Source organism: Chiloscyllium plagiosum, chromosome 9, assembly GCF_004010195.1.
Source record: "Chiloscyllium plagiosum isolate BGI_BamShark_2017 chromosome 9, ASM401019v2, whole genome shotgun sequence".
NCBI lineage: Eukaryota > Metazoa > Chordata > Chondrichthyes > Orectolobiformes > Hemiscylliidae > Chiloscyllium > Chiloscyllium plagiosum.
Genome location: NC_057718.1, coordinates 77206656 through 77233330, shown reverse-complemented (window position 1 = coordinate 77233330; position 26675 = coordinate 77206656). Strand labels below are relative to the sequence as shown.

The window sequence follows — 26675 nt, the reverse complement described above, 5'->3', positions numbered from 1 at the left end:
CTGGCACTACGTAAATTATATGGCTGGCTGGGTTCCTTTATCTGGAATCATAGACAGCCCCTCATTAAGCTGAAGAAGCTACAGCTACCACAGGCAAGGGGAGGATTGGATTTCCCAGATTTCAGGAAATATCAGTTAAGTTCCCTATTCAGTTACATAGCTGATTAGGTCTTGTCAGGCCCGCAATCAATCTGGTTGGACATCGAGGCTTCTCAAGTAAAATACCCACTTATTAACCTTTTATTTTCAGACAAGAGGAAAATCATTACGGATCACTGTAAAAACCCTATAATACTAAACACAATTAAAGCTTGGAATATAATGCCACAAAATGAGGGCAACTCACATAAAACATCCCCCTATGCTCCGATAGTGGGAGCATGGGGATTTCAACCGGGGTTTACAGATACCATTTTCAAACTCGAGATCCAGGGGTATCTCCTGTTTAGGGGATCTATTTAAAGAAGGGGTCCTGATGTCTTTTGAACAGCTGTGTCAGAAATTCGGATTACCTAATGGAGACCTCTTTCGATACTTCCAAATTCGAGATTACATACAGAAGAGGGCGTTATTAGATAGTCTTTATAAATCAGATAGAGAATGTAGAATGCTATGGCCAATGGGGGTATCTTCCGTCAGTACTATTTATCATTTACTACATGATGAAGTATTGGGAGATATGGACAATCTGCTTAAAACATGGGATCAGGATTTGGGACTAGAAATCTCTTTAGAAACGTGGAATGACATTTGGGAAAACGCCAGAAGAATCACCATCTGCAACAGAACTCAGGCTATTCAGCTGAAGATACTTCATAGGGCCCATATAGCACCGGATTGATTAGCAAAATTTAAGGCAGGAGCATCTCCAATGTGTCCCAAATGTAAAATAGAGGTGGGCACTCTTGTACATTGCCTATGGACCTGTCACAAGATCAGTAGATATTGGACTAAAGTAGCAAGTGCCCTGACAGAAATTTTAGGAACGGAAATTAGAGTGGACCCTGTAACTTTCCTATTGGGCTTTTCGAACTTACCCTCCCTGGATATGCACGGGAAGAAATTATTTTCTATTCTCTCTTTCTGTGCAAGGAAAAATATTTTGGTAAACTGGGTGGCTGAGGGCCCCCCTGGACTTTCAAACTGGCACAGATTAATTATGGAATGTATTCCACTTGACTTCCTAACAAATATCGTGCACCAAAAGACTACATTATTCCATAAAATATGGCAGCCCTTCTTGAATTATATAAATACAGATATTTTGGCCATCCTAACAAGGACTTTTATTTAATGGAGATTGTGAACCTGGCTGGTCCGGGGACCCTTGGGAGAGGAATCCCGCACGAATCTGGGTTTTGTTACATTTGATGTTAATACATTCCGAGCATGTCACTCACTACCCAATTTCTGTGTTATCCGTCGGGTTTTTTTTCTCTTATTTAATAATGTAAGAGACTTAATTATACACTCTGGTTAGTTGTAGATTAGATTAGTAGTTAATTGAGTTTCGTTTTTTTTCTCTGTATTTTTCTTTTGTTAAATTTTGGTTATTATTTATTTAAGATTTAATTGTATATCAATGTTTATACTTGGTTTTTTTTTAATTTTGTAAACTTGTAAAAATGTTAAATTTTCAATAAAAATATCTATAAAAAATCACCATGTATTAAGCATTATTCACTGGATAAATATATTAATGAGCAATAATAACTTCAAAGTAAGTATGCAATACCTTCAGCTCAGAATCCACAGGGGTCAGTCTTCTTTCCATAGGCATTCTTCTTCCAGTTGGAGTTGAACTACGACTCCTTTGCCTGCATGAGACTCTTTGTGATGTACCTTTAATGATGGCATCTGACACCTAGATGTTATTAAATGTGATATTTATTACTATAGTAAAGTATCATGATAATACACTGCTTATAGCAAGAAACAAATTTACTTTTGCTCATCAAGGATCAATCAAAATGCACTATTGCAGGGGCAATATGATGTTGTATTCCTCCTTGCTGTTTGATGTTATGGCATGTAACTTGTGCAAACACTTCTCAACAGTGATTTTCCTAATGTCTGCTATGTCAAATAGCTTCCCACATGCAAGCTTTGAGAGCAATGTTCAAATGTTATGCATATGAAAGGGCAGAATTGGTGGGAAAAGGTGAATGTAAGATGATGAGAGCAGTCTTCTGTTATTTTGCATCCTACTGGGTAAAGTTAGGTCTCCAATCATTTTGCACAGCACAAAAGGAGAAGAGGCCAGGGAGGAAGGGTATATTTATCCAGAATAGCATTTAGATGATATGTTAATTAAATAGGAACCATGTTAATACACCACCTCAGCCTCCAACTACACACCCCATCCGACAAAATTCCAGGAAAAATACTACAGACATTGGAAAGTGGAAATAAAAATACAAAATGCTCAAAATACTTTGTTAGAATTTATAAAAATCTACGGAGAATAACACTTTAGATGTGAAAATCATCAACCTGATCCTGCTTAAGAGAATTGTTATAAGCCTGAATGAAAAATCAGTTGAAGTCTAGCAAAAGCATGTTCTGATCAGATTATGAGCTGGACATCCAACATATTAAACCGGTTGTGTCTTCAATTGCCCACCCTGGCCTAGCATAATAACTTTTCACCCCTCATTAGTCAAGAAGCTATCTATTTACACCTTAAAAATATTCTATGAGCCTCCCACTACTGCTCACTGGGGAAGACAATTTCAAAGACTCACAACCCTCTGAGAGAGAAAAAAAACTCTTCATCTCTAACTGGGAGACCCTTCATTCTTAAACTGTGAGCCCTGCTTTGAGTATTCTAGTTGTACTAAACTATGCATGTTAATGTGATTTCTATATCTAAGAATAGAGACAGGACAAATCCAGAAAACTATAAGCCAGTTAAACATTGGTGGTTAGAAAGGTAATGAAACAGAAAAAGGTCTAGAAAGTGAAAATATAATTAAGTACAATCAGTACAGATTTCAAACCAAGCTGTTTAAATTCTTTAGAAAAGTAACAAAAAGTGCAGATAAGGTTTAGTTAAATAATGTAATATTATTGGATTTCAAAAAAAGGAAGGCACAGCAGACTCTGTTTAAAGTCAGAGTTAGAACACAAGTGACCAAATGGATAGAAAGCTGATTACAAAATAGTAAACAGAAAGGGTGAAAGGCAATTGTTCAGAATGGCAAAAAAGTGTCCTATCAGAATTCTTGCTGGACCACTGTTATTCCCCACTTACGTTCACAATATAGACTAAGGAATCAGAAGCACCACTTCAAAATTTGCAAAAAGACTAAATTAGGGCTTATTCAAATGAGGATTGCAAGAAAATACAGACTATATTTATCAAAATTCAGAATAGGCATGTAAGTGGCAAATATCTTTCAAAATAGATTAAGTACGCAGTTGAAATGTTTAACAGAGGCCTTATCTTCCTGCTCAGGTGAACATAAAAGATCTCTAGCATTATCCCCAAAGAGTAGCAAGAGAGTTCTCTGCTGTATCTTGATCAATATTTAGCATTCAAACAATACCTAACACAGATGATGATATACTATATCACTACTTATCATGTCGCTGTTTGTGGGACCTTGCAGTATCTAAGTTAGTTGCTGTGTTTTCTATATTAGAACACTAGTTGCACCTTAGAGGTATTTCATTGTTGCAAAGCATTAGGGATGTTCTGACATTGTGAAAGTCTGACATAATGGAGGATCTACTTTTATCTTAAATGAAGCAAATCCATTATGTTGAACACTTCTTAATTACTGTAACGTTAAACCACAACTGTAGCTTTGATTAAAATTCCGCAGTGAATAATATTGAACAATAGTAAATTTCATACTGGTGTTTCAAATTTCTTGCTGATCTCAGTCTTTTTCATAGGTTCCTGTCGATGACAGTCTACGGCTTTCAACTCATCACGTAGTTCAATGTTTTCCTTGGTCAATGTGTCAATCTGATTTCGTAGGCATTTGTGGGCATGAGACCACTTTGATTCATTTTTTCTGAAGTCTTCCTGGAGCTGACTAAGCTGCTGCTTCAAAAACTAATAAGATTAGAGAGGAAGGGATAAAACAGTCATCATGAATAAACAACACTAAATAAATAGTTTCAAAACACTAAACCACATGTCACATATTCTTAAATTTGGTCATATATAAATTCAATGTAAACACTTAGGGTGCACATAGGTCATCATGAAATGACATTAAAAAAAGGATTGCATTTATATTGGCACTTTTCATTACTATACTTATGCAAGGGTGTACAAACAATGCAATATTAAACTGCAATTGAGAAAGTTTCAGCAAAACAGAAAATATCAATATCTATATCTGCATGTCATACAATGCACATGGTTCTTACAGTGAGTAAAGCAAGCCTGATAAGAATGAAGTGCATTTGTTTAAAGACGTCAACTAGAACCAAACTGCTCAGAAAGTAAAATACTCTGTCGCATTGTTAAAAACAGCGTTGTATGTTGAGCATGTAAGTTAAACAAAATATCGGAAAATATGTTTTTCAGTGTATTAATCTATTAGGGTACTAGATACAAGTTTTGAATCCTGAAGTAGGGTTTCAAACGGCTGCCGTTTGATCCAGAAAGCTGGACATTAGTTGGCTGAGTGTTACGACATGGAGTAAAAACCCTCTGTTAATTTGAACCAGACCCACAGAAAAGCTCACCACGCTCCGTAATCTGTTAAAGTATGAGTGACCAAGAACCACAAAAATCCTTCTATGTAAAGAAAAAAAATTAACAATTTATTTCTTTTAAGTCCAAAAAAGAACATTAGACAACAACTATTTACAACTCCTTTCTTTTAAACCTATATTTAACCCCTATTCTACAATCCTGGTCCAATAAATTCCCTCTTAAATTTATGGCAAATTAATTTCAAAACCAGTTGTCGTCTTCGGATGTTAAGCTTTCTTTGTAGATTTCTCTAGGTCGGCTTCAGTATTCTGCTGCGCAGATTTGTTCTGGATAGATACCTTTCAGAGAGATATTCTGCTGGCAGTCTTGGTACTTGCTTAGCTGCTCTTTGCTATTCTCTGCTGCTCAAAATGTCCCAAAAACATCGGATCATTTCTTTGGTTTGATGTCGTCCAAATCAGTAAAATTCAAATTTGATTGAATTTTTTTGGTACTTGGGGCATAATTTTAACTACTTGGCCAAATTTGAATTTGTTTTGTACCATGGTAATGCAGCTCCAGCTATTTGTTTCAACCAAATGATACATTTTTAATTTTTTCAGCATACTCTGTGCCTTTCTAGGTCCTGCCAGCTTCCACTCTCTCGATGGTACAGTACACCTCTACACCTTCATAAATGAGTAAACTGACATAAACATCAGTCGCAATTTGTTTTTTTGCTGCAAGATTTCAACAACTTCATCAACCAATCCATTACAATGTTTACCATAGTCAGTGTTTTTCATCAATAAGTGTATTCCAGATATATATGAAAGACCTGGTTCCCAATATGTCTCTAATTATGAAAATTAGATATGTTTGGTTCCATATGATTAATGATTATCTAGGTAAGTGAAAGGGAACAGTAAAAATTAGTCTTGGGCAATAAGTAACTGATGTCTAATTTTTCAATACTGGAAGCAAAAAAAATGTGGGTATGAACCAAGATGCCAATTTGGCAATGTCCTTTTTGCAACACTTCACAAATTTTTGTTTCTGATATCTTTTTCTTTTTCTTCTTCTTCTGTTCAAAGGCAAGATCTTGGTGATTATTTGCTGAATCATGGCAGAATTGTCATGTTTTATACAATGGCCTGACTGAAGAAGCAGTCTATCTGCTGAAATCAGGATCAATTCTGTTATCTGATCCATATACTAGTCGCCTAGCCAACTCAGCTAACCAGCCTTTTTCATTTTCATTAGCATTGACTGAAGAATTATTTGTATTTTGCCAGGATCCTGACCTACCTCCATCTCTTCATTCTCTTTCTTATCAAAAATAGCTCTTGTTGCTGAGTGTTTTGCAGACAATTGCTTTGCTTTTTGTAGTTTCTTCATTTCCTCCTTCTTGTACTCATCTAACCGAGCTATTTCTTCAATCTTCTCATGTTCAAACTGATCCATCCTTTTTCTAGCAATAAACAAAGTGACAAATTCATATACTCCAGCTGTAATATAACTGTTTAAGAAGCTGGTCGTGTCCCAGGCTAAACCTTTTTCCAATCTTCCAAACATTCAACTCAGTCTTTTTGGGCAAATTCATTTAATTTTATTGGCTTCACTATATCATGTCAACAAAGAAATGCATGTTAGAAAAGCTTTATTTCCCAAAAATGGGAAGACTCTGGTAGTTTGGTTGTTGTCCAAAGAATCTACAATTTATTGTGTGCAGGCAGCCTTATCAGTAAACCATTGCACTTGTGGCGATGAGCACATGCCTAGTATAGGTTTTATCCTCTTCATTTCAAGAAATTGCACACAGAATATAGTACTGAGAAGCACTGCACTGTTGGAACTACTGGCGTTTGTTAAACTGAGGTCTGTCTGCCCTCTGGGCTATGATATAACCAATGGCATTATTTGTAAAACATACTTCTTCACTGTGACCTTTTCAAACATTATCCCATTTTAACATTACTTAAAATCAAATTGTCCTATCGTGATCAGACTGCTGTTTGTAAAACATGACTGAATTAGGTATAAAGCATTCTGACATGCTCTGAGGTCATGAAAAGCAGTTTATAAATGCAAGTATTATTTTATTTAATTGGTCATCTCAAAACCAATGGAAATAATTAATCACGTGAAGTAATTTATAGACTAAGATATCAAAGGTGGTTCAAGAGCATTGAATAATATCTACAAATATCATGAAGGAGTTATGGGGGAGAAATTAAACTTTCTGAAAAGACTACATCACTTAGATCATTAAATTTAAATTGTCAATTTAAATAACTCCATAACGGCCAGTATCCTATCACCAAGTCACCCTTTATTTACATGTGGAGAGTCCTTGACACTGATCCAGCTCCTTCAGAATGAATAGGATAGCTGGCAGTCCTATTCTTACCTGTCAGTCAGGGCTCCTTGAGTGGACCAGATTAATAGCCCCAATCAGGTAACACATATTCTATGAGGGCCACCTGGCTAACCTTGTGACAATCACTACATCAATGCTGTTTAAGAATTCTGCAAACTACTGACCATGGGAACATTTTGTTTCAGTAAATTGAAGTGGTTATATTTTCCAGCCAAAAATATGGAAATAAACAAACCTGAACACAACTGAGCATAGCAGATCTGCAGAGAAATTACAACAACAAGGCGGCAACTCATTTTGAATTAAATCTGGGAGAAAGGCTAAGATAGGCTGAATTTTTCCATGGATTTCCACATCCCAACATCAAGATCAAATGGAGGCCCTGAACTTGCACCTGCTAGCTCAGAACTTGCTCAGCAATTTTATTGGAGGTGGCCAATCCTGTTCCACGATTCAATTAAGGATGCTGTCAGACATGCTGAGCTTCTTTAGGTTTTTTTTCAACTTTCCAGCATCCTCAGTTGTTTGTTTTATCTCCAAGTAGGCATGCCCTCAAATGGGTCACTTCAAATAAAAATACCAAGTGGCTGAGGGTGGTCTACCTCATGGAACAGTTCTCAGGTGTGTAGGATTTCTGGTTTGTGATCAGTAATTTGCTGATTTTTAAGTAGTTCAAATCACCCCCAGATCCCTGGTTCAGACTTTGGACATTTAGAGAATGTGAAATGAAGAAGGAAGTAGACAGGTGTTTCAGGGCAAAATAATCTCTGCATTTATTTAAGTACAAAAAGGTAAGTATAATACAATAAATTTAAAAAGGCAAATGCAATAAAACAGTGAAATTGATGCAATTATATAGAGGACAGTAATGAGATACGCTATCAAATTAAACAGAGGTTAAAACACTATTCAAAGCTAAACAGCAGTTTTAATCCCAGACATGTTCTTCAGGTTTCCTACCCTTGGGGTCCCTGCACTATCGCCACCTGCCTTCCCCTCCCTGTTAGCTAGGTTGGAAACTCTGGGATCTCAGGAGTTTCAACTCACCACCGGGGAAAACAGAGTTTTAAAGTGTGTCCAGGTTGCTGAGGTTCTTGCCATCGGTTTTCTTGGTTTGGAACAGGCTTTATCTGGAAGGTAAAAGTGAGTACTGCAGATGCTGGAGACTTGAGTCAACCACCTGCTGGAAACTCAGAAGGTCAGGCAGCATTCATGCAGCATGAAAATTGACGTTTCGGGGACTTTTGCCTGAAACGTCATTTTTCCAGCTCCTTGGATGCTGCCCGACCTGCTGTGCTTTTCCAGCACCATATTCTGTATCTGGAAACTCTTGTTCAGATAATACTTGGTTGGCTTCATATCCTCTTTGATGACCTTTGTTGTGATGATGCTTTTGGCTTGTCTTCCTGATTCAATGTCTTGGTTTGGCCCCTGTGGTTCTTGGTTCCAAAGCTGCTTGTTAGGGCTACAACCTGTGAGGAAACTGTTCTGCAGGAGCTTGAAGTTGGAAAAAGGCCCCCTCTCTCTTCGCCCCCCCACCTCCCCTCCCCCACCCCAAGGGCAGCAATAGCAGTTATACAGACTGTGTGCCCTGTTATCTCCTCTCAATCTGGATTTGATTTGGAGGAGCTGGTGTTGGACTGTGGTGAACTAAGCTAAGAATCACACAACACCAGATGATAGTCCAGCAGGTTTGGTTGGAAGCACTAGCTTTCGAAGCGCTGCTTCTTCATCAGGTGTTTGTCAATCTGATGAAGAAGCAGTGGTTCAAAAGCTAATGCTTCCAAATAAACCTGCTGGACTATAACCTGGTGTTGTGTGATTCTTAACTCAGTCTGGATTTGATTACTGAGCTGTTGTTCCTCCGCTTGGGGCTGAATGAGCCTCCTGATTACTGGATGAGGTGTGAATGGTTCTCCGATTAAAGTGAATGGGTTTCTGATAGTTTTGAATGCCCAATATTTCTCTTGGATGGATGTGGGTTAAAGTTTTACTGTAATGTGAAGGCCACACATTCAAAGGCAAACAGGTTTGCATGTAGTACAATGGTGTGGAATATTCTATATCTCTGTGTCTGAGCAAACTGATTACAAGTTGAATAGTTTTGTATTTTTGTAGGCTCCATAATGTCTTGGTTGTTTGGTCTGCAGACTGGTGTTCATTGTCAGTAGCTGAGGTGTTTGTGGGGGTCTTCCTTTAGTTTTACAAGTGAAACCCCTGTTCTGGACAGCTGCCCCTAGGCTTGCATATTGCCTAGTCAGTCTCAGCCAGAGAGCCCCATGTTATAGGTGTCAGTCTCGATCCAAGATATTCAGTGAGAAAGAAAACTAAACATCTTCTTTTGCAATCCCCTGCCCCCACCATGCTACAGGTACTCCTTATTTGTACGTGGCCTGACAACTAATCGCCAGTATATTAATTCAAAACATTAACAAGCTTAATGTGATCAATCAGATACTGAGAGATTCTCTCTTTTCTTTAAATTCAAACTTTCGATAACAATATTTTCAAAACTAATCAAAGAAATGTAATGTTTTCTTTCTTTCCATGCTGCTCATTTCTAATATAAACAATATATTCACAGATTCCGTATTCCCTTAATTAAAGCAAAACACATCATAACTAATTGCAAAATAATTAAAGAAAAATACTGTTATCCACATTGTTACAATACAATATTCCATATTCTCATCATAAATCAAGATGTCACTCTTTGAAGACATTTAATAATTTATCAGGATAAACATTTCTCTTTGTAAAACAATTTGACAGTGGTGACTGTGTCAACTCATTTTATTTTAGAAAAGTATTTTCTTTCCAACATTTCTGTTCACAGTAGAAAGATAAATTCTCAACCTTTTTCTGTGAAGTTCTTTGTTCAATGAACATTATCCCAAAGAAAATTATTCTCCACCTCAAATGCTACAAGCAAACTTTTCTCAAATTGCACCTTAAATAGGACTTTTTTTCAGAAGATTAGACAAATGCACCCCAACGTCTATTCCCCCCAGTGTTTCGGCAGCTAAAGTGTTTTCAAGCACCCTCATTTTCCTTGGCTTGTCTATCAATGGATAACATTTATTCTTCTTTCCTACTAAGATGATAAACTGCTGTACTGTAATTTGCATCTGGTAGATTGGCAAATGAAGTCTTCTGGATCCAAAGCTTCAAACTTGACTGCACTTTTCTCTGAATTTAATCTTTTTATACTTGATTTGCTCTCAGAACCTCCTAATCATAACATGTTTTAAAATGAAACTCAGTTTCAACAGTTCACAAGTGGCATCATGTCTGAGTTCAAATGACCAATCAAACTTCTTAACTGGTCTGTTTCAATCTTGGATATATAAAAAATTATTTCTGTGTGGATATGGACCTATTTATTGAAATGAGATTGACTTCTTCTAAGTAAGATCGTTCAGCCAAAGTCATTCCTGACTTCTTCTGTTTAATATCTGATTCTTGTATTTAAAGCCTCTAAAGTTTGATGACCAATTTTAAACTCCTTTTTTATTTTATCACACATTGCACAAATTCTGCAAATATCCTCACATAAACCATCAACGGGCCTAGTAACAATACTTGCCAACTAACTTGCCAATTATTTGATATCAGAATGACATTGATGTGTCTGTTTTAAGGGGAATGCTGTCTACTTTGTACAAGACATACCTTAGAGAAATATCACACCCTCGCTATCATTCAATCCATAAACACATTTTCATAGCTCCTCTTCTTTTTGCTTATTTTGGTCACTGAGTCTTTCTTCAAAACCCTGAGCTACTAGTCTGGCTTTTTCCTTACATATTCAAGACAGAGCTTTTTTTTTTGCATACCATCTGAATGACAAGGCTGGTTATTCTCTATCTGGTACATCAGTATCTACACTTAATTATTTTCGATCCTTTGCAAATCTTTTAGTTTAGCAACTTTATCAGGTTATCCTTTAACTGCTTGTAACCATTAAAACTTATCAATCAGAGGGGCTTCTTTTTTTTCATTCACTCATGGTATGTGAGCTTGCTGGCTGGTCAGCATTTATGCCTGTTGCTAACTCCCCTTGATATGGTGGCGGTAAGCTGCTTTCTTGAATAGCTGCAGTCTACATGGTGTAGGTTGACCCATAATGACATTAGGGAGAGCATTCCAGAATTTTGACAGTGACAGCGATGGAACAGTGATATATTTCCAAGTCAGGAGGTGAGTGGCTTGGAGGGGAATTGCAGGTGATGTTCCCAAGTATCTCTGACCATTGTCCATCTAGATGGAAATGACATGGTGTAGAAGGTGTTGTTCAAGAATCTTTGGTGAATTTCTGCCATACATCATGTAGATAATACAAACTGTTGTTACTAAGCGTCGGCGGTGAAGGGATTGGATGCGTGTGATATGATGCCAATTGAGTGGGCTGCTTTGTCTTGGATGGTGTCAAGCTTCATGAGTGTTGTTGGAGCCTCACCTGTCCAGTCAAGTGGGGAGTATTTCATCACACTCCTGACTGATGCCTGTAGTGGTGGACAGACTTTGAGGAATCAGGTGGCGAGTTACTTGCCGCAGTATTCTTAGCCTCTGACCTCCTCTTATAGTCACTGTGATTTATGTGGTGATTCCAGTTAAGTTTCTGGTCAAGGATAACCACAAAGATGTTGACAGTGGGGCACTCAGTGCTGGTAATGCCATTGAATGTCAATGATTAGATTGTCCCTCATTGGTGATGATCATTTCCCTGCTATTGTGTAGTGCAAATGTTATGTGCCACTTGTTAGCCTCAGCCTGGATTTTGACTATATGTTGTTGCATTTGAACATTGACTTCTTCAGTATCTGAGAAGTAGCAGATGCTGCTGAAACTTGTGCAATTATCACCGACATCCCCACTTCTGACCTTAGGATGAAGGGAAGGTTATTGATAAAGCAACTGAAGATGGTGGGGCTGAGGACAATACCCTGAAGCACTCCCGGAGCTGAGATGACTGACCTCCAATAATCACAACTATCTTCTTTTGTGTCAGATATGACTCCAACTAGTGGAAAGTTTGCCGCCTGATTCCACTTTTGCTGGAGCTCCTTGACACAACACTCAATCGAATGTGACCTTGTTGTCAAGGGTTGTGTTCTCACCTCAGATCTGGAATTTACCCACTTTGTCCATGTTTGATCCAAGGCTGTAATGAGGTCAGGAGTAGAGTAGTTCTGGCAGAACTCAAACAAGTTATTGCAAAGCAGGTGTTGCTTGATAGCACTGTTGATGACATCTTTCATCACTTTACTGATTATCAAGAGTAGACTGAGTGTGGCTGTAATTCACCAGGTTGGATTTGTTCTGCTTTTTGTGTACAGGACATGGCTGGGCAATTTTCCATGTTGTTGGGTAGATGCCAGTGTTGTAACTGGAACAGCTTGGCTGGGAGAGCAGCAAGTTCTGGAGCACAAGTCTTCAGTACTATTGCTGGAATGTTGTCAGGGTCAATAGTTTTTACAGTATCCAGTGTCTTCAACCATTTCTTGATATCACATGGAGTGAATCAAATGGGCTGAAGGCTGGTATCTGTATTGATGGAGGCTACTGGAGGAGGCCGAGATGGACCAACTGCCTGACACTTCTAGCTGAAGATTGTTGAGAATGCTTCAGCCTTATCTTTTGCATTTATATGTTGGTCTCTTCCATCGAGTATAGGGTTATTTGTGGAACTTCTTTCTCCAGTGAGTTGTTTAATTGTCACCACCATTGACATCTCATGGTGTTTCCAGCATATTTCATAGTCCTGGTCTTTATTCGGCCTCCTATCTTTTATCATTAGAATTCCTTTCTTAAGTTTATAATCTTTTTCTGGAATCATGTTTATGTCCAGTCCACTTTCGGAACTCATACTACATTTTCTGGTCTTCCACTCTTTACCTAATTTTGCTGATCCATGGCCCTTATTTCCTATCCTTCATCTTGCATGTTTAGTCAATGTTTGTATTTGCCAGAGGCTTTCCCTGTTCTCCCTATTATGGTGGTATTTCTACATTCACTCGCCCTTTCTGGCATATATCTTGCTTTGGTGCCAACTTTCCTTTGTCACCCTAATCTGACATAATTGGTCCTCATAACAATCTAACACGTGTACACAAAAATGCATGATGTCTCATCACTTTCTGTAACTTTCTACATATGTAATCAATGTCAATTAACCTCGAGGAATTCACCTTAAAAATCTGATTGCCATGCTATAAGGATACTATTTTTTCATCACAACTTATAACTTTACCAGGATCTTCCCATTCTTTCTGCCCTTTTTCTCTGTAATGTGTCTCTAAATTAAAATGTATTTCTGATGGCTTTATTGAATTATCAAGTCTTTTCCAAGACGTCAGCCTTAATAAATGCCTTCTACTCTGCATTTATGCATTTTAGTGTTCAGAGTGGAGATAATTATAATATCTTTCCAAGCTGGAGGATGATCACTCATTACAAAAGGAATTTTTGGATTTCTCCCACAAAAAAAATTGAGATGGATTATGGCTCTCAAGTTTTTCCAGCAAGTCCTTTACAGGGACTGTCTATGTCAGGGAAGATGTTAATTTCCAACTTGATCCCCTAAGATTTTATGAAGCATTGTATCTATTTCTCAATTACTTTGTCCACCATTATTAATTTCCCTTCAATATTTATCATTGTCAACTGACTAAATCCATTTGCCATATGCACAAAGTGCAAAATGAAAGTGATTTTTTTATCCCTCAATCCGTACCTTCAAATTCATTGCTACATCTTTATCAAAGCTTTTTGCTAATGGGAGACTTACAATGAAATGTGATTCTGTCCTCTTACATATATCCATTTACCAAATTTATCACTGATCTCTTCTTTAAGTTTAGTTTACTCCTTGACCCTTATTCCTGCATCCTTTAGTAAGATTTTTTAACTTTTGAGTTAAAATGATATAGTTTTAATATAATTTGCCCTTTTATTTGCTTTAAATTCCTATCCCATGATACCAGGAACAATTGCTTATTATCTTGCTTGGAGAAGTTACATCTTCTTCAGGGAAGACAATAACAATGTCCAGGTTATGTAAACAGAAAATTCACTGATTTCCTAAAAAAATGGTTTATATATGCGATGCCCAGTTTCATTTCAGCTGACTGACAGATGGTCTGTTCAGCAGAGGTATTTCCAATTACATTACATCAGTGCTAATAAAGTGATCCACACTGTTACAAGGAATGGCAATGTTTCAGCATGCTGTCATTCCCAAACCTGGAGCAGGTAGAACTCTCAAATTCCTTCATCTTACTTTGGCCCTTACTAATTAAATAATCTAAATAAAATTTGACACATTGCATATGAGCATCCACTGTCCAACACAGGATAACTGAATGAGTCTGCAACTAAAGCATTGGTTCCTGACAGAAGCTCCTTGTATCTAGTGCCAATTCTTCTGCCTGATCTATACCACCATCTTCTCCTTTTGATCCTTCCATGCATAATTTTAAAAATGGTGCTATTCACTGCATAATGTTATTTTGACTCACATCTAAAATACCTTTTATTCATAAACTGGGTATCCCTGGATTTCATTCTTCTGTTTCCAATTTAGTACACCAATTCCAATTGGTTTGTTACAATTGCCAGAGGTATCCTCTATCCTCGCTACAGTTTATTTTAATTCTCCTGTCACATCCAGTCTGTAACTGTACATCTCACATTATCACTTTCATTCAATCCTCTGTTCTTTGTGTTATTGTTGAATGTTACTTTAACCAGTGGCAATGTATGTTTCTCCAGGAATATTTGAAGGCTCCTGACATCTGTTCCAAAAGCATGATACATTTGAAAATCAGTGAGTATAAGGAATTGGTTCATGTTTGACACCAACACAGCCTAACAATTCCAAGGTAAGCCATGAATTACGATATTCCAAGTAGAAATTTTGCAACTTTGCTTATAGTCTGTTAAATGCCACTACATATTCTTCTAAAGAATATCCATCCTGCTTTATCAAAGTCTGATCATGCCTTGTAAACATTTAATAGGTCATTCTTAAAAATAAACTTGGACCGCAGAAGTTAATAGATAATGTAAACCTTCTTCACTGTCCAAATCCTGAGCACTTAGTTCTGAGTATACTATGCACCCGATCCTGCTTCTAGTAGGAAGCAACGTGTCAAGGCTATATCTTGTTTTTACTTTGTCAAGGATTTAGCATATGTCTGTTTTTCAACTTCATCTTTCCTTCTGTGGAGATTCAGCTTCACAGAACATCCATACTTCATTTGAGAAGAATATCTAATACTAATTTAAAATATAAATTCCTTCTGAACTCTTTTCCCCTCCCTTGAATTAGTGAAAAGGGGAAATGATGGAATGAGTTGGCCCTGAAGATAAACTCACCTTCTTGCCACCTCAGCATTTATCTGCTGGCAAGAACTTCCCATGGACAATTTTCTCAACTTGCCAACAACTGCGACATGCAAGTAGTCAATGAGTGTTAGTTAAAACGCTTCTTCTTACCAACTTCCCAACTACCTATCTCAAACGAGCTGGCAGCCTCAGCGTCAAGGCATGCAATGAGGCATGGTATCCACCCTTAATAAACTGATTGATAGGTGATCCAGTGAGCTATCTTGTTAATGGCTGACATGTTCCCAACCCCCGCCTTCCCCCTTTAAAAGTAGATGGAAATATTTTGTTTCCTCACGTTTAGGCAATCATTGTCTGAAACTGATCTCATCTGGATCTAAGCCAGCCAGTGACATAGAAAAGACATTTTGTTTTGTGGATAGAGTTTATTTACAGCTCCTTCTACCCTCCAATATTACATGTGTTCCCTATAGATGTTCTTAGACAATTAATAGTTACCACCTATTTTTTCTTAACCTTAATAATAAATGTAACAATGTGATTATCCAGTGACTAACCTTGGGACCAACTTTTTAGTTTTGACATCAGGGTCGTGAAGACCATTGGAAAGTCCAGGCCATCGTCACTTCACAATAAACTACATGCACTTAAAACAACAAATGCTGGAGATCACAGTGAGTCAAGCAGCATTCAAAGAGAGAGAGTAAGCTAATGTTTCAAGTCTAGATGACGCTTCATCAGAGCTGAAATGAAATGTGAAGGGGACAGCATTTATGTGATAGTTTGGGGAGGGGGGTGGTGGTGAGGGTGGGTGGTGGAGGGTGCTGTTGGAGAAAAGATGTTAGTAGCTTACATTAAATGATCAGGATGTGAGAATGGAAGAACAATGGTGTGTCTCCTGTCAGACTTGAAAGGAGAAAGTGGGATGGGGAAGGGGATGACATGATAACAAGCTAAAAGAAAGGAAACAAATGGTTCACTGTTTAAAGGTATTAAACTCAATATTAAGTCCAGAAAGCTGTAAAGAGACTAGTCTAAAGATGAGATGTTGTTCCTTCAGTTTGTGCTGTGTTTCACTGGAATAATGCAGCATGCCAAGGACAAAACAAGTGGGCATGCGAGCAGGAAACTGTTAAAATGACCAGCTGTGGGAAAGTCAGGGCTGTGCTTGCGCACACGCTGGAGATGTTCCGCAAAGCAGTCACCCAGTCTGCATTTGATTTCTCCAGTGTAGGGTAGGCCACATTGGATGCAGTGAATACAATACGCGGTTTGGAGGAGATGCAGGTGAAATGCTGCTTCATCTGGCGTGACTGTTTAGGCCCTTGGATGGTGAGCAGGAAGGAGGTGAAAGGCCAGATGTTGCACCTTCTGTGGTTACATGGGAAGGTGCCGTGGAATTGATGGGTAGTATTGGTGATTGTGGAAAGGACTAGGGTGTCCTGGAGGGAATGATCCCTATGAAATGCAGACAGGAAAGTGAGGGGAAGATGTCTTTGGTGGTAGCATTCTACTGGAGTTGTCTGAAATGGCGGAGAATGATTGGACGTAAAGTTGAAGGTGATGGGGAGGGGCAAAGGTAAAAGCATGGAGATAAGTCAGATGCGGTTGAGGGCATTGTTAAACACATTGGTTGGAAGAAGGATTTGTCATTTCAGCAGCACTTTTTTTGAAGTTGGCACCATCCAAACTGATATGACATTGGTGAAGGAACTGGGAGAATGGGATGGAGTCCTTCCAGGATGTGGGGTGTGATGAGCTGTAGTGAAGGTAGCTATGGGAGTCCGTGGAGTTGTAGTGGATGGGAGTAGACAGATAATTCCCTGAAATGCAAACAGAGAGATCAAGGAAAGGAAGGGAAGTGTCAAAAATGAATGATGTGTAAGTTAAAGAGGGGTGGAAATTGGAGGCCTAATTATCAAAGTTTTCAAGGTCCTGGTGGGAGCATGAAGTGGCACTGAAGCAGTCGTCAATGTATTGAAAATAAAATTTGTGGGTGGGGGCCAATGTAAGACTTGAACAAGTGAAGGGGGAGGTGAAGGGACAAGTGTTGCACCTTCTGTGGTTACATGGCCTTGGAGGAGGGGTGGTGTTGGTGGTTGTGCAATAGAGTAGGGTGTCTCGGAGGGAATGATCGCTGTGAAATGCCGACGGGGCAAATGACGGGAAGATATGTTGGGTGGTTGCGTTCTGCTGAAGTTATCTGAAATAGCAGAGAAAGACTGTCCCAGTAGACCCATCATATCAGCCTGTTCCTGCCCCACTGAACTCATTTCCTCCTACCTTGACTCCATCCTCTTTCCACTTGTCCAGGCCCTGCCCACCTACATCCATGATTCCTCTGATGCCCTCCCCTATATTGATAATTTCCAGTTCCCTGGCCCTAACTGCCTCCTTTTCACCATGAATGTCCAATCCCTCTATACCTCCATTCCCCACCAGGATGGTCTGAGAGCTCTCGGCTTCTTCCTCAACCAAAGGCCTGAACAATCCCCATCCACCACCACTCTCCTCCCGTCTGGGTGAATCTGTTCTCTTACTGAATAATTTCTCTTTTAATTCATCTCACTTCTGCCAAGTCAAAGAAGTAACTATAGGCACCTGCACGGGTCCCAGTAATGCCTGCCGCTTTATGGGGTATGTGGAACAATCCTTGTTCCAGTCTCACACTGGCCTGCTCCCACAACTTTTTTTTTGTACATCGCGACTGCTTCCATGCTGTTTCATGCTCTCCCTAGGACCTTGAAAACTTCATTAATTTTGCCTCTAATTTCTCCCCCTCTATAACTTGCACATCGTACATTTCCAACAGTTCCCTTCCCTTCTTTGACCACTTTACCTCCACTTTGAGGAATAAACTGTCCACCGCTATCCACTATAAAGCCATGGACTCCCATAGCTGACTTCACCAAATCTTGTCACACCCCACGTCCTGCAAGAACTCCACCCCATTCACCCAGTTCCTTCACCTATATCGCATCTGTTTGAGTGATGCCACCTTCCAAAACAGTACTGCTGATATGGCTTGCTTCTTCCACCCACTGTGATTGACAGGGTCCTCAATCGCATATGACCTATCACCCATGCTCCCACCCTTGTCTCTTCCCATCACTCACAACAGCGTGATCGGGTTCCCCTTGTCCTCACTTTTCAACCCACCAGCCTCCGCATTCAATGGATCATCTCAGCCATTTCAGACAACTTCAGCAGAACATCACCACCAAACACACCTTCCCCTCACTCCCCCGACTGCATCTTGCAGGGATCATTCTAGTCTATTTCACAACCACCAACACTTCCCCCTCTCTCCACGGCACCTTCCCACTTAACGGTAGAAGGTGAAACACCTGCCCTTTCACCTCCTCCCTGCTCACCATCCGAGGACCTAAACAGTCTTGCCAGGTGAAGCAACATTTTATTTGTACCTCCTCAAATCCTGTGTACTGTATTTGTTGCATCCAATGTGGCCTACTCTACATTTCAGAAACAAAATGCAGACTGGGTGACTACTTTGTGGAACATCTCCAGTCTGCATACTAGCAGGGTCCCGACCTTCCCGTAGCTGTTCATTTTAACACAGCTTCCTACTCGCATGTCCACATGTCTGTCTTCGGCACACTGCAATGTCCTAGTGAAACACACCGCAAACTGGACGACAAAATCTCAGCTTCTGACGAGGCACTTTTCAGTCTTCTGAACTTAATACAGAAGAACCTCGAATATCCGGCATTTGATTATCCGAATATCAGATTATCTGGCAAGGTCACAACGTCCCAATGTTTGGCTAAACTATGTTATCCAGCATTCAATTATCTGGAGCTCGATTAACTGAATGACATACTGCCCGCCTGTGTACTTCAAAGAGTCAAGGTTCTTCTGTATTGAGATTAACAACATTAAATTGTGAACCATTTGTTTCCTTTCTTTTAGCTTGTTATCAAGTCGTTCCCTCCCCATCCCCCTTACTGCCCTTTCAGTCTGGCAGGAGACACACCATTGTTCTGCCATTCTCACATCCAGCCACTTAATGTAAACTAGTAACATATTTTCTCCAACAGTACCCTCCACCCATTAACCCACCATCAACACCACTCTCCCAACCTCCAAACTACAATTTTTAAATGCTGTTCCTCCCCACTTCATGTCAGCTATGAAGAAGTGTCATCTAGACTCGAACATTAGCTTGCTCTCTCTCTCCATGAATGCTGCCTGACCGGCTGTGATCTCCAGCATTTGTTGGTTTTCAGTACAGAATCCAGCATCAAATGAATTATTGAATCCTGGTCATGCCTGTTATTCGCAAAACTATACAAAACTGCAGTTTCACCCCAACACAAGTTGAACTGAAAATGAAAATGCTGGAGATCACAGCAAGTCAGGCAGCATCCATGGAGAGAAAGCAAGCTAACGTTTCGAGTCAAGATGACTCTTCATCAGCTTCATGTCAGCACTGATAAAGAATAATCTAGACTCGAAATGTTAGCTTGCTTTCTTTGAGGAGAAAGTGAGGTCTGCAGATGCTGGAGATCAGAGCTGGAAATGTGTTGCTGGAAAAGCGCAGCAGGTCAGGCAGCATCCAGGGAACAGGAGAATCGACGCTTCGGGCATAAGCCCTTCTCCATGGATGCTGCCTGACCTGCTGTGATCTCCAACATTTTCATTTTCAGTTCAACTTGTGTTGAGGTGAAACTGCAGTTTTGTATAGTTTTGCAAATAACAGGCATGACCAGGATTCAATAATTCATTTGATGCTGGATTCTGTACTTGCTTTCTTTCCATGGATGCTGCCCGACCTGTTGCAATTTCCAGTATTTTTGGTTTTCACTACACATTCCAGCATCTGCAGTAATATGCTCCTAAATTATTTGAACTGTTGGGTTTGCCAGCTCAAATATTTGCTATTTGTTCTGAGATCTATTTTTGGTACTTCAGTACCCTGTGATCACATGTTCCTCTGCTTTATGTCCTGTAAAACCCTCATTCTGATACAGCAACAGGAACAAAGAATCCAGGCAGGTAACAGTGCAGAATTGAAGGACCAAGAATGATTGGAGATGCCTTATTTCAGATGAGCCAGTAAACCAAGATTCTATCTCTCAACTGAACATAAAATAATACATGCTGCTATTTAAAAAAAACAGGTATCCTTGCCAATATGTATTCCTCAATCAACATCACTGAATAGTGATATATACCACCTTATCAGCAAAAATGCAATTTTAAAAGATGTTGAGGGTTGTAACATGAAACATCTTTAAATTGAGGGCAACTGCAAATAAAAGGAGATGATACCAAACTCTTAACAAGTCAAAATACTCTATTTTGGAGGAGCAAATTGTATCAATGTAATTACAGATGGCATCAAGCATAGAGGAACTTCAGATATGTAGAAAGATTAGAGAATTTGAAATTGTTCTCCATATAACAGAAATGCGGAGGAAGAAGCACTCTTCAATGTATATTCATCTCAGTGACCTGGCAAGTTGCACATAGCTAGGAAAATAATTTTGCTGCTTGTTAAGTGCAGAATCCTACATAACAGTTCAGAAAGTCTTGTATAGGGGCCCCTCTAAAGCCTAGTTAATTTGACCAGCAATTATATGCCATAACGCATTCTTTCATCTCTTGTTTAGAAGCTTCCTTCCTCAAGTCACCTGGCATTTTGTAAACAATGATCCCAAGTTCCCTTGACCTTTTGACTTTTGAGTTCTAATAAGTCACATGATAAATCCTTTGCATCCCAGTAATTGCTGAAATTTTCAATTTTCTAATCTTCATAATCCATAAATATATGTATGTTCTCAACACCCAATGCAAATACGAGGGGATGTGAAGAACAAATATCTCTTAGGCTGTCAATGGTGACCTTGATATCGAAGGATGTGTGTGTGCGGGGTGGAAACCCTAGCTGACCATGAATCTCTTCAAGCTTATCAGAAGATTAATGGTTTATTAGATTCAGTTTGGTCCCAAATCTCAAGTTTATCCAATTCCAGCATGCATTTCAACTTTTTAGAGACACACATTTTCTGTTCCATTTATTAGGTCTTATAACCCAGTTGAAATCAAAGTTAATTAACTGTCTTTTACCAAATTATAACTTCTGAAATCCATGACAGGTGTTTGCCTAAAATATTATCTATTTCCTGTACAAGTATGACTTGATGCATTGGATGCAGGTAACCCTCTCTTTAACCAAATTGCCAACATAATTTCTGAGGATTATAGATAATACATTGGAAGTTTATGTTTTTACATATTAGAGACAGCAACAGAGAAAATAAATACTAACTGTAGTGATTATAATGAGGTCATAATATGAGTGCCCTGTTTGGGGCTCTTAATCTGGTCCAATCAGGGAACCCTGGATGACAGATAAGAATATGAGTGTCATTTCACTGTTGTTTGTCAGAACCTGTGCCATTGGAAGTCAGAGGAGGACATTCTGTTGTGGCAAGGACATACAGATGAGGAAAAGTCTGTTCACATATCTGATCGATTTTGGAATGAGTACTTACATAATTATTCCATTTCAGACCAACTCCACACCAGCCCTCTTGCCTAATCAAACACATCAGCTTTGATATTTAATAAAAGGAAACTAGCATGCATGGAGAGCCTTTAATGGTGCAGTGTCAATCAGACTTGAAGCTTCAGAAGATGATATTAGGGCAGGGGGGCTAAAAACGCAGAAAAAAGAAAAAGGAAAAAAAGAATTCAAGTTCAAACATTTTCTTTAGGAGCTGGGTCAACAATCTTTTGTGGTTGCCTCTGATATGTGGAATCAAGATAGCAAAAGAGTTTCACTAGACGTAAAGTGAGTAGGAGAGCTCATAGGGCAGTATCCAGATGGTGCGCACCCTGGAAAGTCCACCTACATTTGGTTTGGAACAGTTAAATTACTTAGCAGCACCTAAATCAGAATAAATTAAAATAATTTATGGGTGGCACAGTGGTTAGCACTGCTGCCTAACAGTGCCAGAGACCTGGGTTCAATTCCCACCTCAGGCAACTGTCTGTGTGGAGTTTCCTCCGGGTGCTCCAGTTTCCTCTCACAGTCCAAAGATGTGCAGGTTAGGTGAATTGGCCATGCTAAATTGCCTGTAGTGTTAGGTGAAGGGATAAATGTAGGGGAATGGGTCTGGGTGGGTTGCTCTTCGGAGGGTCGGTGGGGCCGAAGGGCCTGTTTCCACACTGTAAGTAATCTAATCTAAACATCTGGATAGATGGTCACCTGGTTCTAATGGAGGTTGATACTGATGCAGCCATTGCAATGATTGAAGAGCCCTTTAACAAAATTCACTCTGGAGTCCAACCCTTAAATTAAGCTAGACTGAGAACCAATACGCATCAGGGAACCAGGTATGTGGACTCCAGGAAGAGTTGGTCACAGATAATGGGCCACTGTTTACCAACAATATTTCCTAAAGTCGAATGGTATTCAACATATAAGGACAGCTCCATGCCATCCATCATGCAATAATCTGGCAGAAAGAGCAATCCAAACTTTGCAGGCAGGCTTAAAGAAACAACCTACAGCCTCATTAGATACCAAACTATCCCTTTTCCTATTTGGTTATAAAACCACCCTTCACGCAACTAAAAGGATAGTTTTAGCAGTGTGGCTAGTGGGGAGAACATCTTCCTGGACTTGGTGGGTCAAACGGCATCAGGAATGCCAATACCAGACATAAGAACCTGCTAAGTGAGAGAGACAGATTACATCGGTGATAAAATTTGGTGTAGGAACAACAGGAATAGCCCTGCATGGGTAAGAGGTATGGTCGAAACAAAGTCCAGTGATGTATGAATTTCAGGTGGGTGCCACGGTCCTGAAAAGCATGTGGACCATATGAAAGCCGCAAACTCGCAAACAGTGTGGAAGAAAATGTGCCCAACTCCTTAACTGCCTTTCGAACTGCTCTAGAACCCATGTGTTCACCTTTCCATTAAGTGTTGAAGATATCTTAGAATCTGAGATGAACATGGTGGATATCACCACCTCGACCCTTTGCCGGCTGAAGAAGAGAATGAATTTGTGCAAGAGATGAGCTACCACGTGTTACATGCTGCCCATATCAGAGGCAGAGTTGGAGGAACCTGACCTAGTGGTTAAATGCCCTAGGAGGAACTACAAATAAAAGAATCGACCTATGTCCTTGGACTCAGAGGGGGAGGGAACAGCCAGGTGGACCTCACAGAAATGAATATCCTATTTGAGGGTGTTAATCTGGTCCAATCAGGAAGCCCTGACTGACAGATAAGAACAGGAGTGTCTGGAGGGCTCTCTACGCGGGAGTCCTCCCCCTTTCTCTCAGGGATCTGGGGTGGAGGGTGCTGCACGCAGCAGTCCCCTGCAACTGCAGATTGCGGTGGTTCACGGACTCCCAGCCCAACTGCTTGTTCTGTGGCGCTGTGGAGTCCGTGGACCACGTATATATTGGGTGTGGGCGTTTGCACTCCCTTTTTGATTTCCTTAAAAACCTTCTCCTCTGTTTTTGGCTGCACTTCAGTCCCACGCTCCTGATCTTTGGGCACCCGGTACGGAGGAAGGAGGGCAGGTCTGAAGACCTCCTCGTGGGTCTGCTCCTGGGCCTGGCCAAACTGGCCATCAACAGGTCGAGGCAGCGGGCCGTGGAGGGGGTCGTTAGGGCCGACTGCCTGCCCCTCTTCCGCGGTTACGTTAGAGCCCGGGTGTCCTTGGAGAAGGAGCACGCGGTGTCGACCAACACCCTGGAGTTGTTCAGGGAGAGGTGGGCGCCGCAGGGAGTGGAGTGCATCATTTCTCCCTCCAATTCTATTTTGATTTAGTCCCTACCCTCCCCTTCACTGTTTTGATCACACAGCACTGCCCTTTGATGTGAAGGGCAGTGTTTGTCACTGGCCACCCGGGTGTTTTCCTATCTTCCTGGTGGTGGAAATTGAATAAAGATTCGTGCACTTTGTGTCTCTCACTGTGTCTCACACCTACATCCACACACCATGGGTGCTGGGGATAAAATAAGCACTACCGCACTTAGGTGGTAGTGTGGGGGTTAATGGGGAAAAAAAAAGAAAAGAAAAAAAAGAGAAGAGAAAAGAAAAAATAAATAAATAATAAAAAAAAAGAACAGGAGTGTCTGACATTCTGTTCACTCTGAGAGTTAACTTTGAGGGAGCTGGATCAATGTCAAGGACTCTCCATGTTTAAATAAAGGGTGACTTGGTGACAGGACACTAGTGTAATTGGAGTTATTTCACTAACCACACACATGCAAACAAGAAACTTTAAAACGTGTTATGAGTAGATATCTGCATAAAGTAAGATTCTTCATATAATTTTAAAACTGGCAAATTAAGTAGAATATATCTCACAATTCATTTACCAGGAAGAACTGGTGGTAACACCATTTGTGGCATGCAACATTATCCCAGAGGTAGGGGATACTACTGCAACAAATCATTTCAGACTTGCAGATGTTCTCATTTCTTAATGATATGAGGCAGACAAAACATCTTCATATGTATGCAACTGTAACTAAATTTTCCTGGAACAATTCTGCCACTCCCCATCACTAAAGACTATATAGCTTGAAGGGCACCACACCACACCAAGGAGGGCTAACCATGAGATTCTTCCGTGCTTACCATCTGATAATCAACTTGTTTGACCAAGTTGTGAATGCACCTTCTGTAGCCATCAATTCTAGAGTGGTGCTCAAAAAATAAAAATTCTGCCTCAGAGGTATGAATGCTACCCCTTGTGCCATAAACTCTCAACAAATAGTTTATGCTCAGCCAAAGTGAATTTCTCATGATTAAAGGAATACTTTGATTTATAATCAATGATCTAATCTGATCCCAGCAGCCTGGAGATAAAGGCATTAAACTTGAACCATAATGAAGAAAGTTAGTCAGTGACAAAGGTACATGTAAAAATATTTTATATATTAAAATATACATTTAAAGATTTTCAACATCAATAGGACATTTTTGAACTTTTAATGTATTTGATCTGAAAATTCAAATAAATAAAACAATGATTTGCACAAAAAAATCCATACAGTTTTATTATGCACAAACGCATAATAATGTATACAGTGCTTATGTGAGGACCAAATGAATGAATGTATGCATGCACTCATACTATACCATTTACTCCCTTCACAAAAAACAAAAAGGACATTAACAACCAATTTTATTGCAGGAATAAAATATCTAAGTAATTAAGTATCATTTTCCAGACTGAAGCATTCACCAATATAAAACTTCTGAAGTTGATGAGAATGAATGGAAAAGATGAAGGGACTGTTAGACCGAAGGCACCAGCGCCCCAGGTTAGTTTCCAGCCCCGGGCAACTGTCTGTGTGGAGTTTGCACATTCTTCTGCATGAATGTTCTCCAGGTGCTCTGGTTTCCTCCCACAATCCAAAGATGTGCAGGTTAGGTGAATTGGCCTTGCTAAATTGCCCATGGTGTTAGGTGCATTAGTCAGAGGGAAATCGGTCGGGGTGGGTTACTCTTCAGAGGGTTGGTGTGTACTTAGAGTCATAGAGTCATAGAGATGTACAGGATGGAAACAGGTCCTTCGGTTCATCCTGTCAATGCCGACCAGATATCCCAACCCAATCTAGTCCCACCTGCCAGCACCCGGCCCATATCCCTCCAAACCCTTCCTATTCATATACCCATCCAAATGCCTCTTAAATGTTGCAATTGTACCAGCCTCCACCACATCCTCTGGCAGCTCATTCCATACACGTACCACCCTCTGCATGAAAATGTTGCCCCTTAGGTCTCTTTTATATCGTTCCTCTCTCACCCTAAACCTATGTCCTCTAGTTCTAGACTTCCCGACCCCAGAGAAAAGACTTTGTCTATTTATCCTATCCATGCCCCTCATAATTTTGTAAACCTCTATAGGGTCACCCCTCAGCCTCCGACGCGCCAGGGAAAACAGCCCCAGCCTGTTCAGCCTCTCCCTGTAGCTCAAATATTCCAACCCTGGCAACATCCTTGTAAATCTTTTCTGAACCCTTTCAAGTTTCACAACATCTTTCTGATAGGAAGGAGACCAGAATTGCACGCAATATTCCAACAGTGGCCTAACCAATGTTCTGTACGGCCACAACATGACCTTCCAACGCCTGTACTCAATACTCTGACCAATAAAGGAAAGCATACCAAACGCCTTCTTCACTAGCCTATCTAATCTGTGACTCCACTTTCAAGGAGCTATGAACCTGCACTCCAAGGTCGCTTTGTTCAGCAACACTCCCTAGGACCTTACCATTAAGTGATTAAGTCCTGCTA

The 26675-nt window shown here is 40.0% G+C and overlaps 1 protein-coding gene across 1 annotated transcript in view; it reads right to left on the bottom strand.

Moving 5' to 3' along the window:
* Positions 1 to 26675, bottom strand: part of LOC122552959 (centromere protein J-like) — a 129525-nt gene that overhangs the window by 84780 nt on the left and 18070 nt on the right. The window contains exons 3-5 of the mRNA XM_043696273.1: positions 5963 to 6125; positions 3860 to 4063; positions 1736 to 1864 (exon numbers count right to left, since the gene is read on the bottom strand). Of these exons, the coding sequence (XP_043552208.1) occupies positions 1736 to 1864; positions 3860 to 4063; positions 5963 to 6125 (496 nt within the window). The remainder of the gene's footprint in view (positions 1 to 1735; positions 1865 to 3859; positions 4064 to 5962; positions 6126 to 26675) is intronic.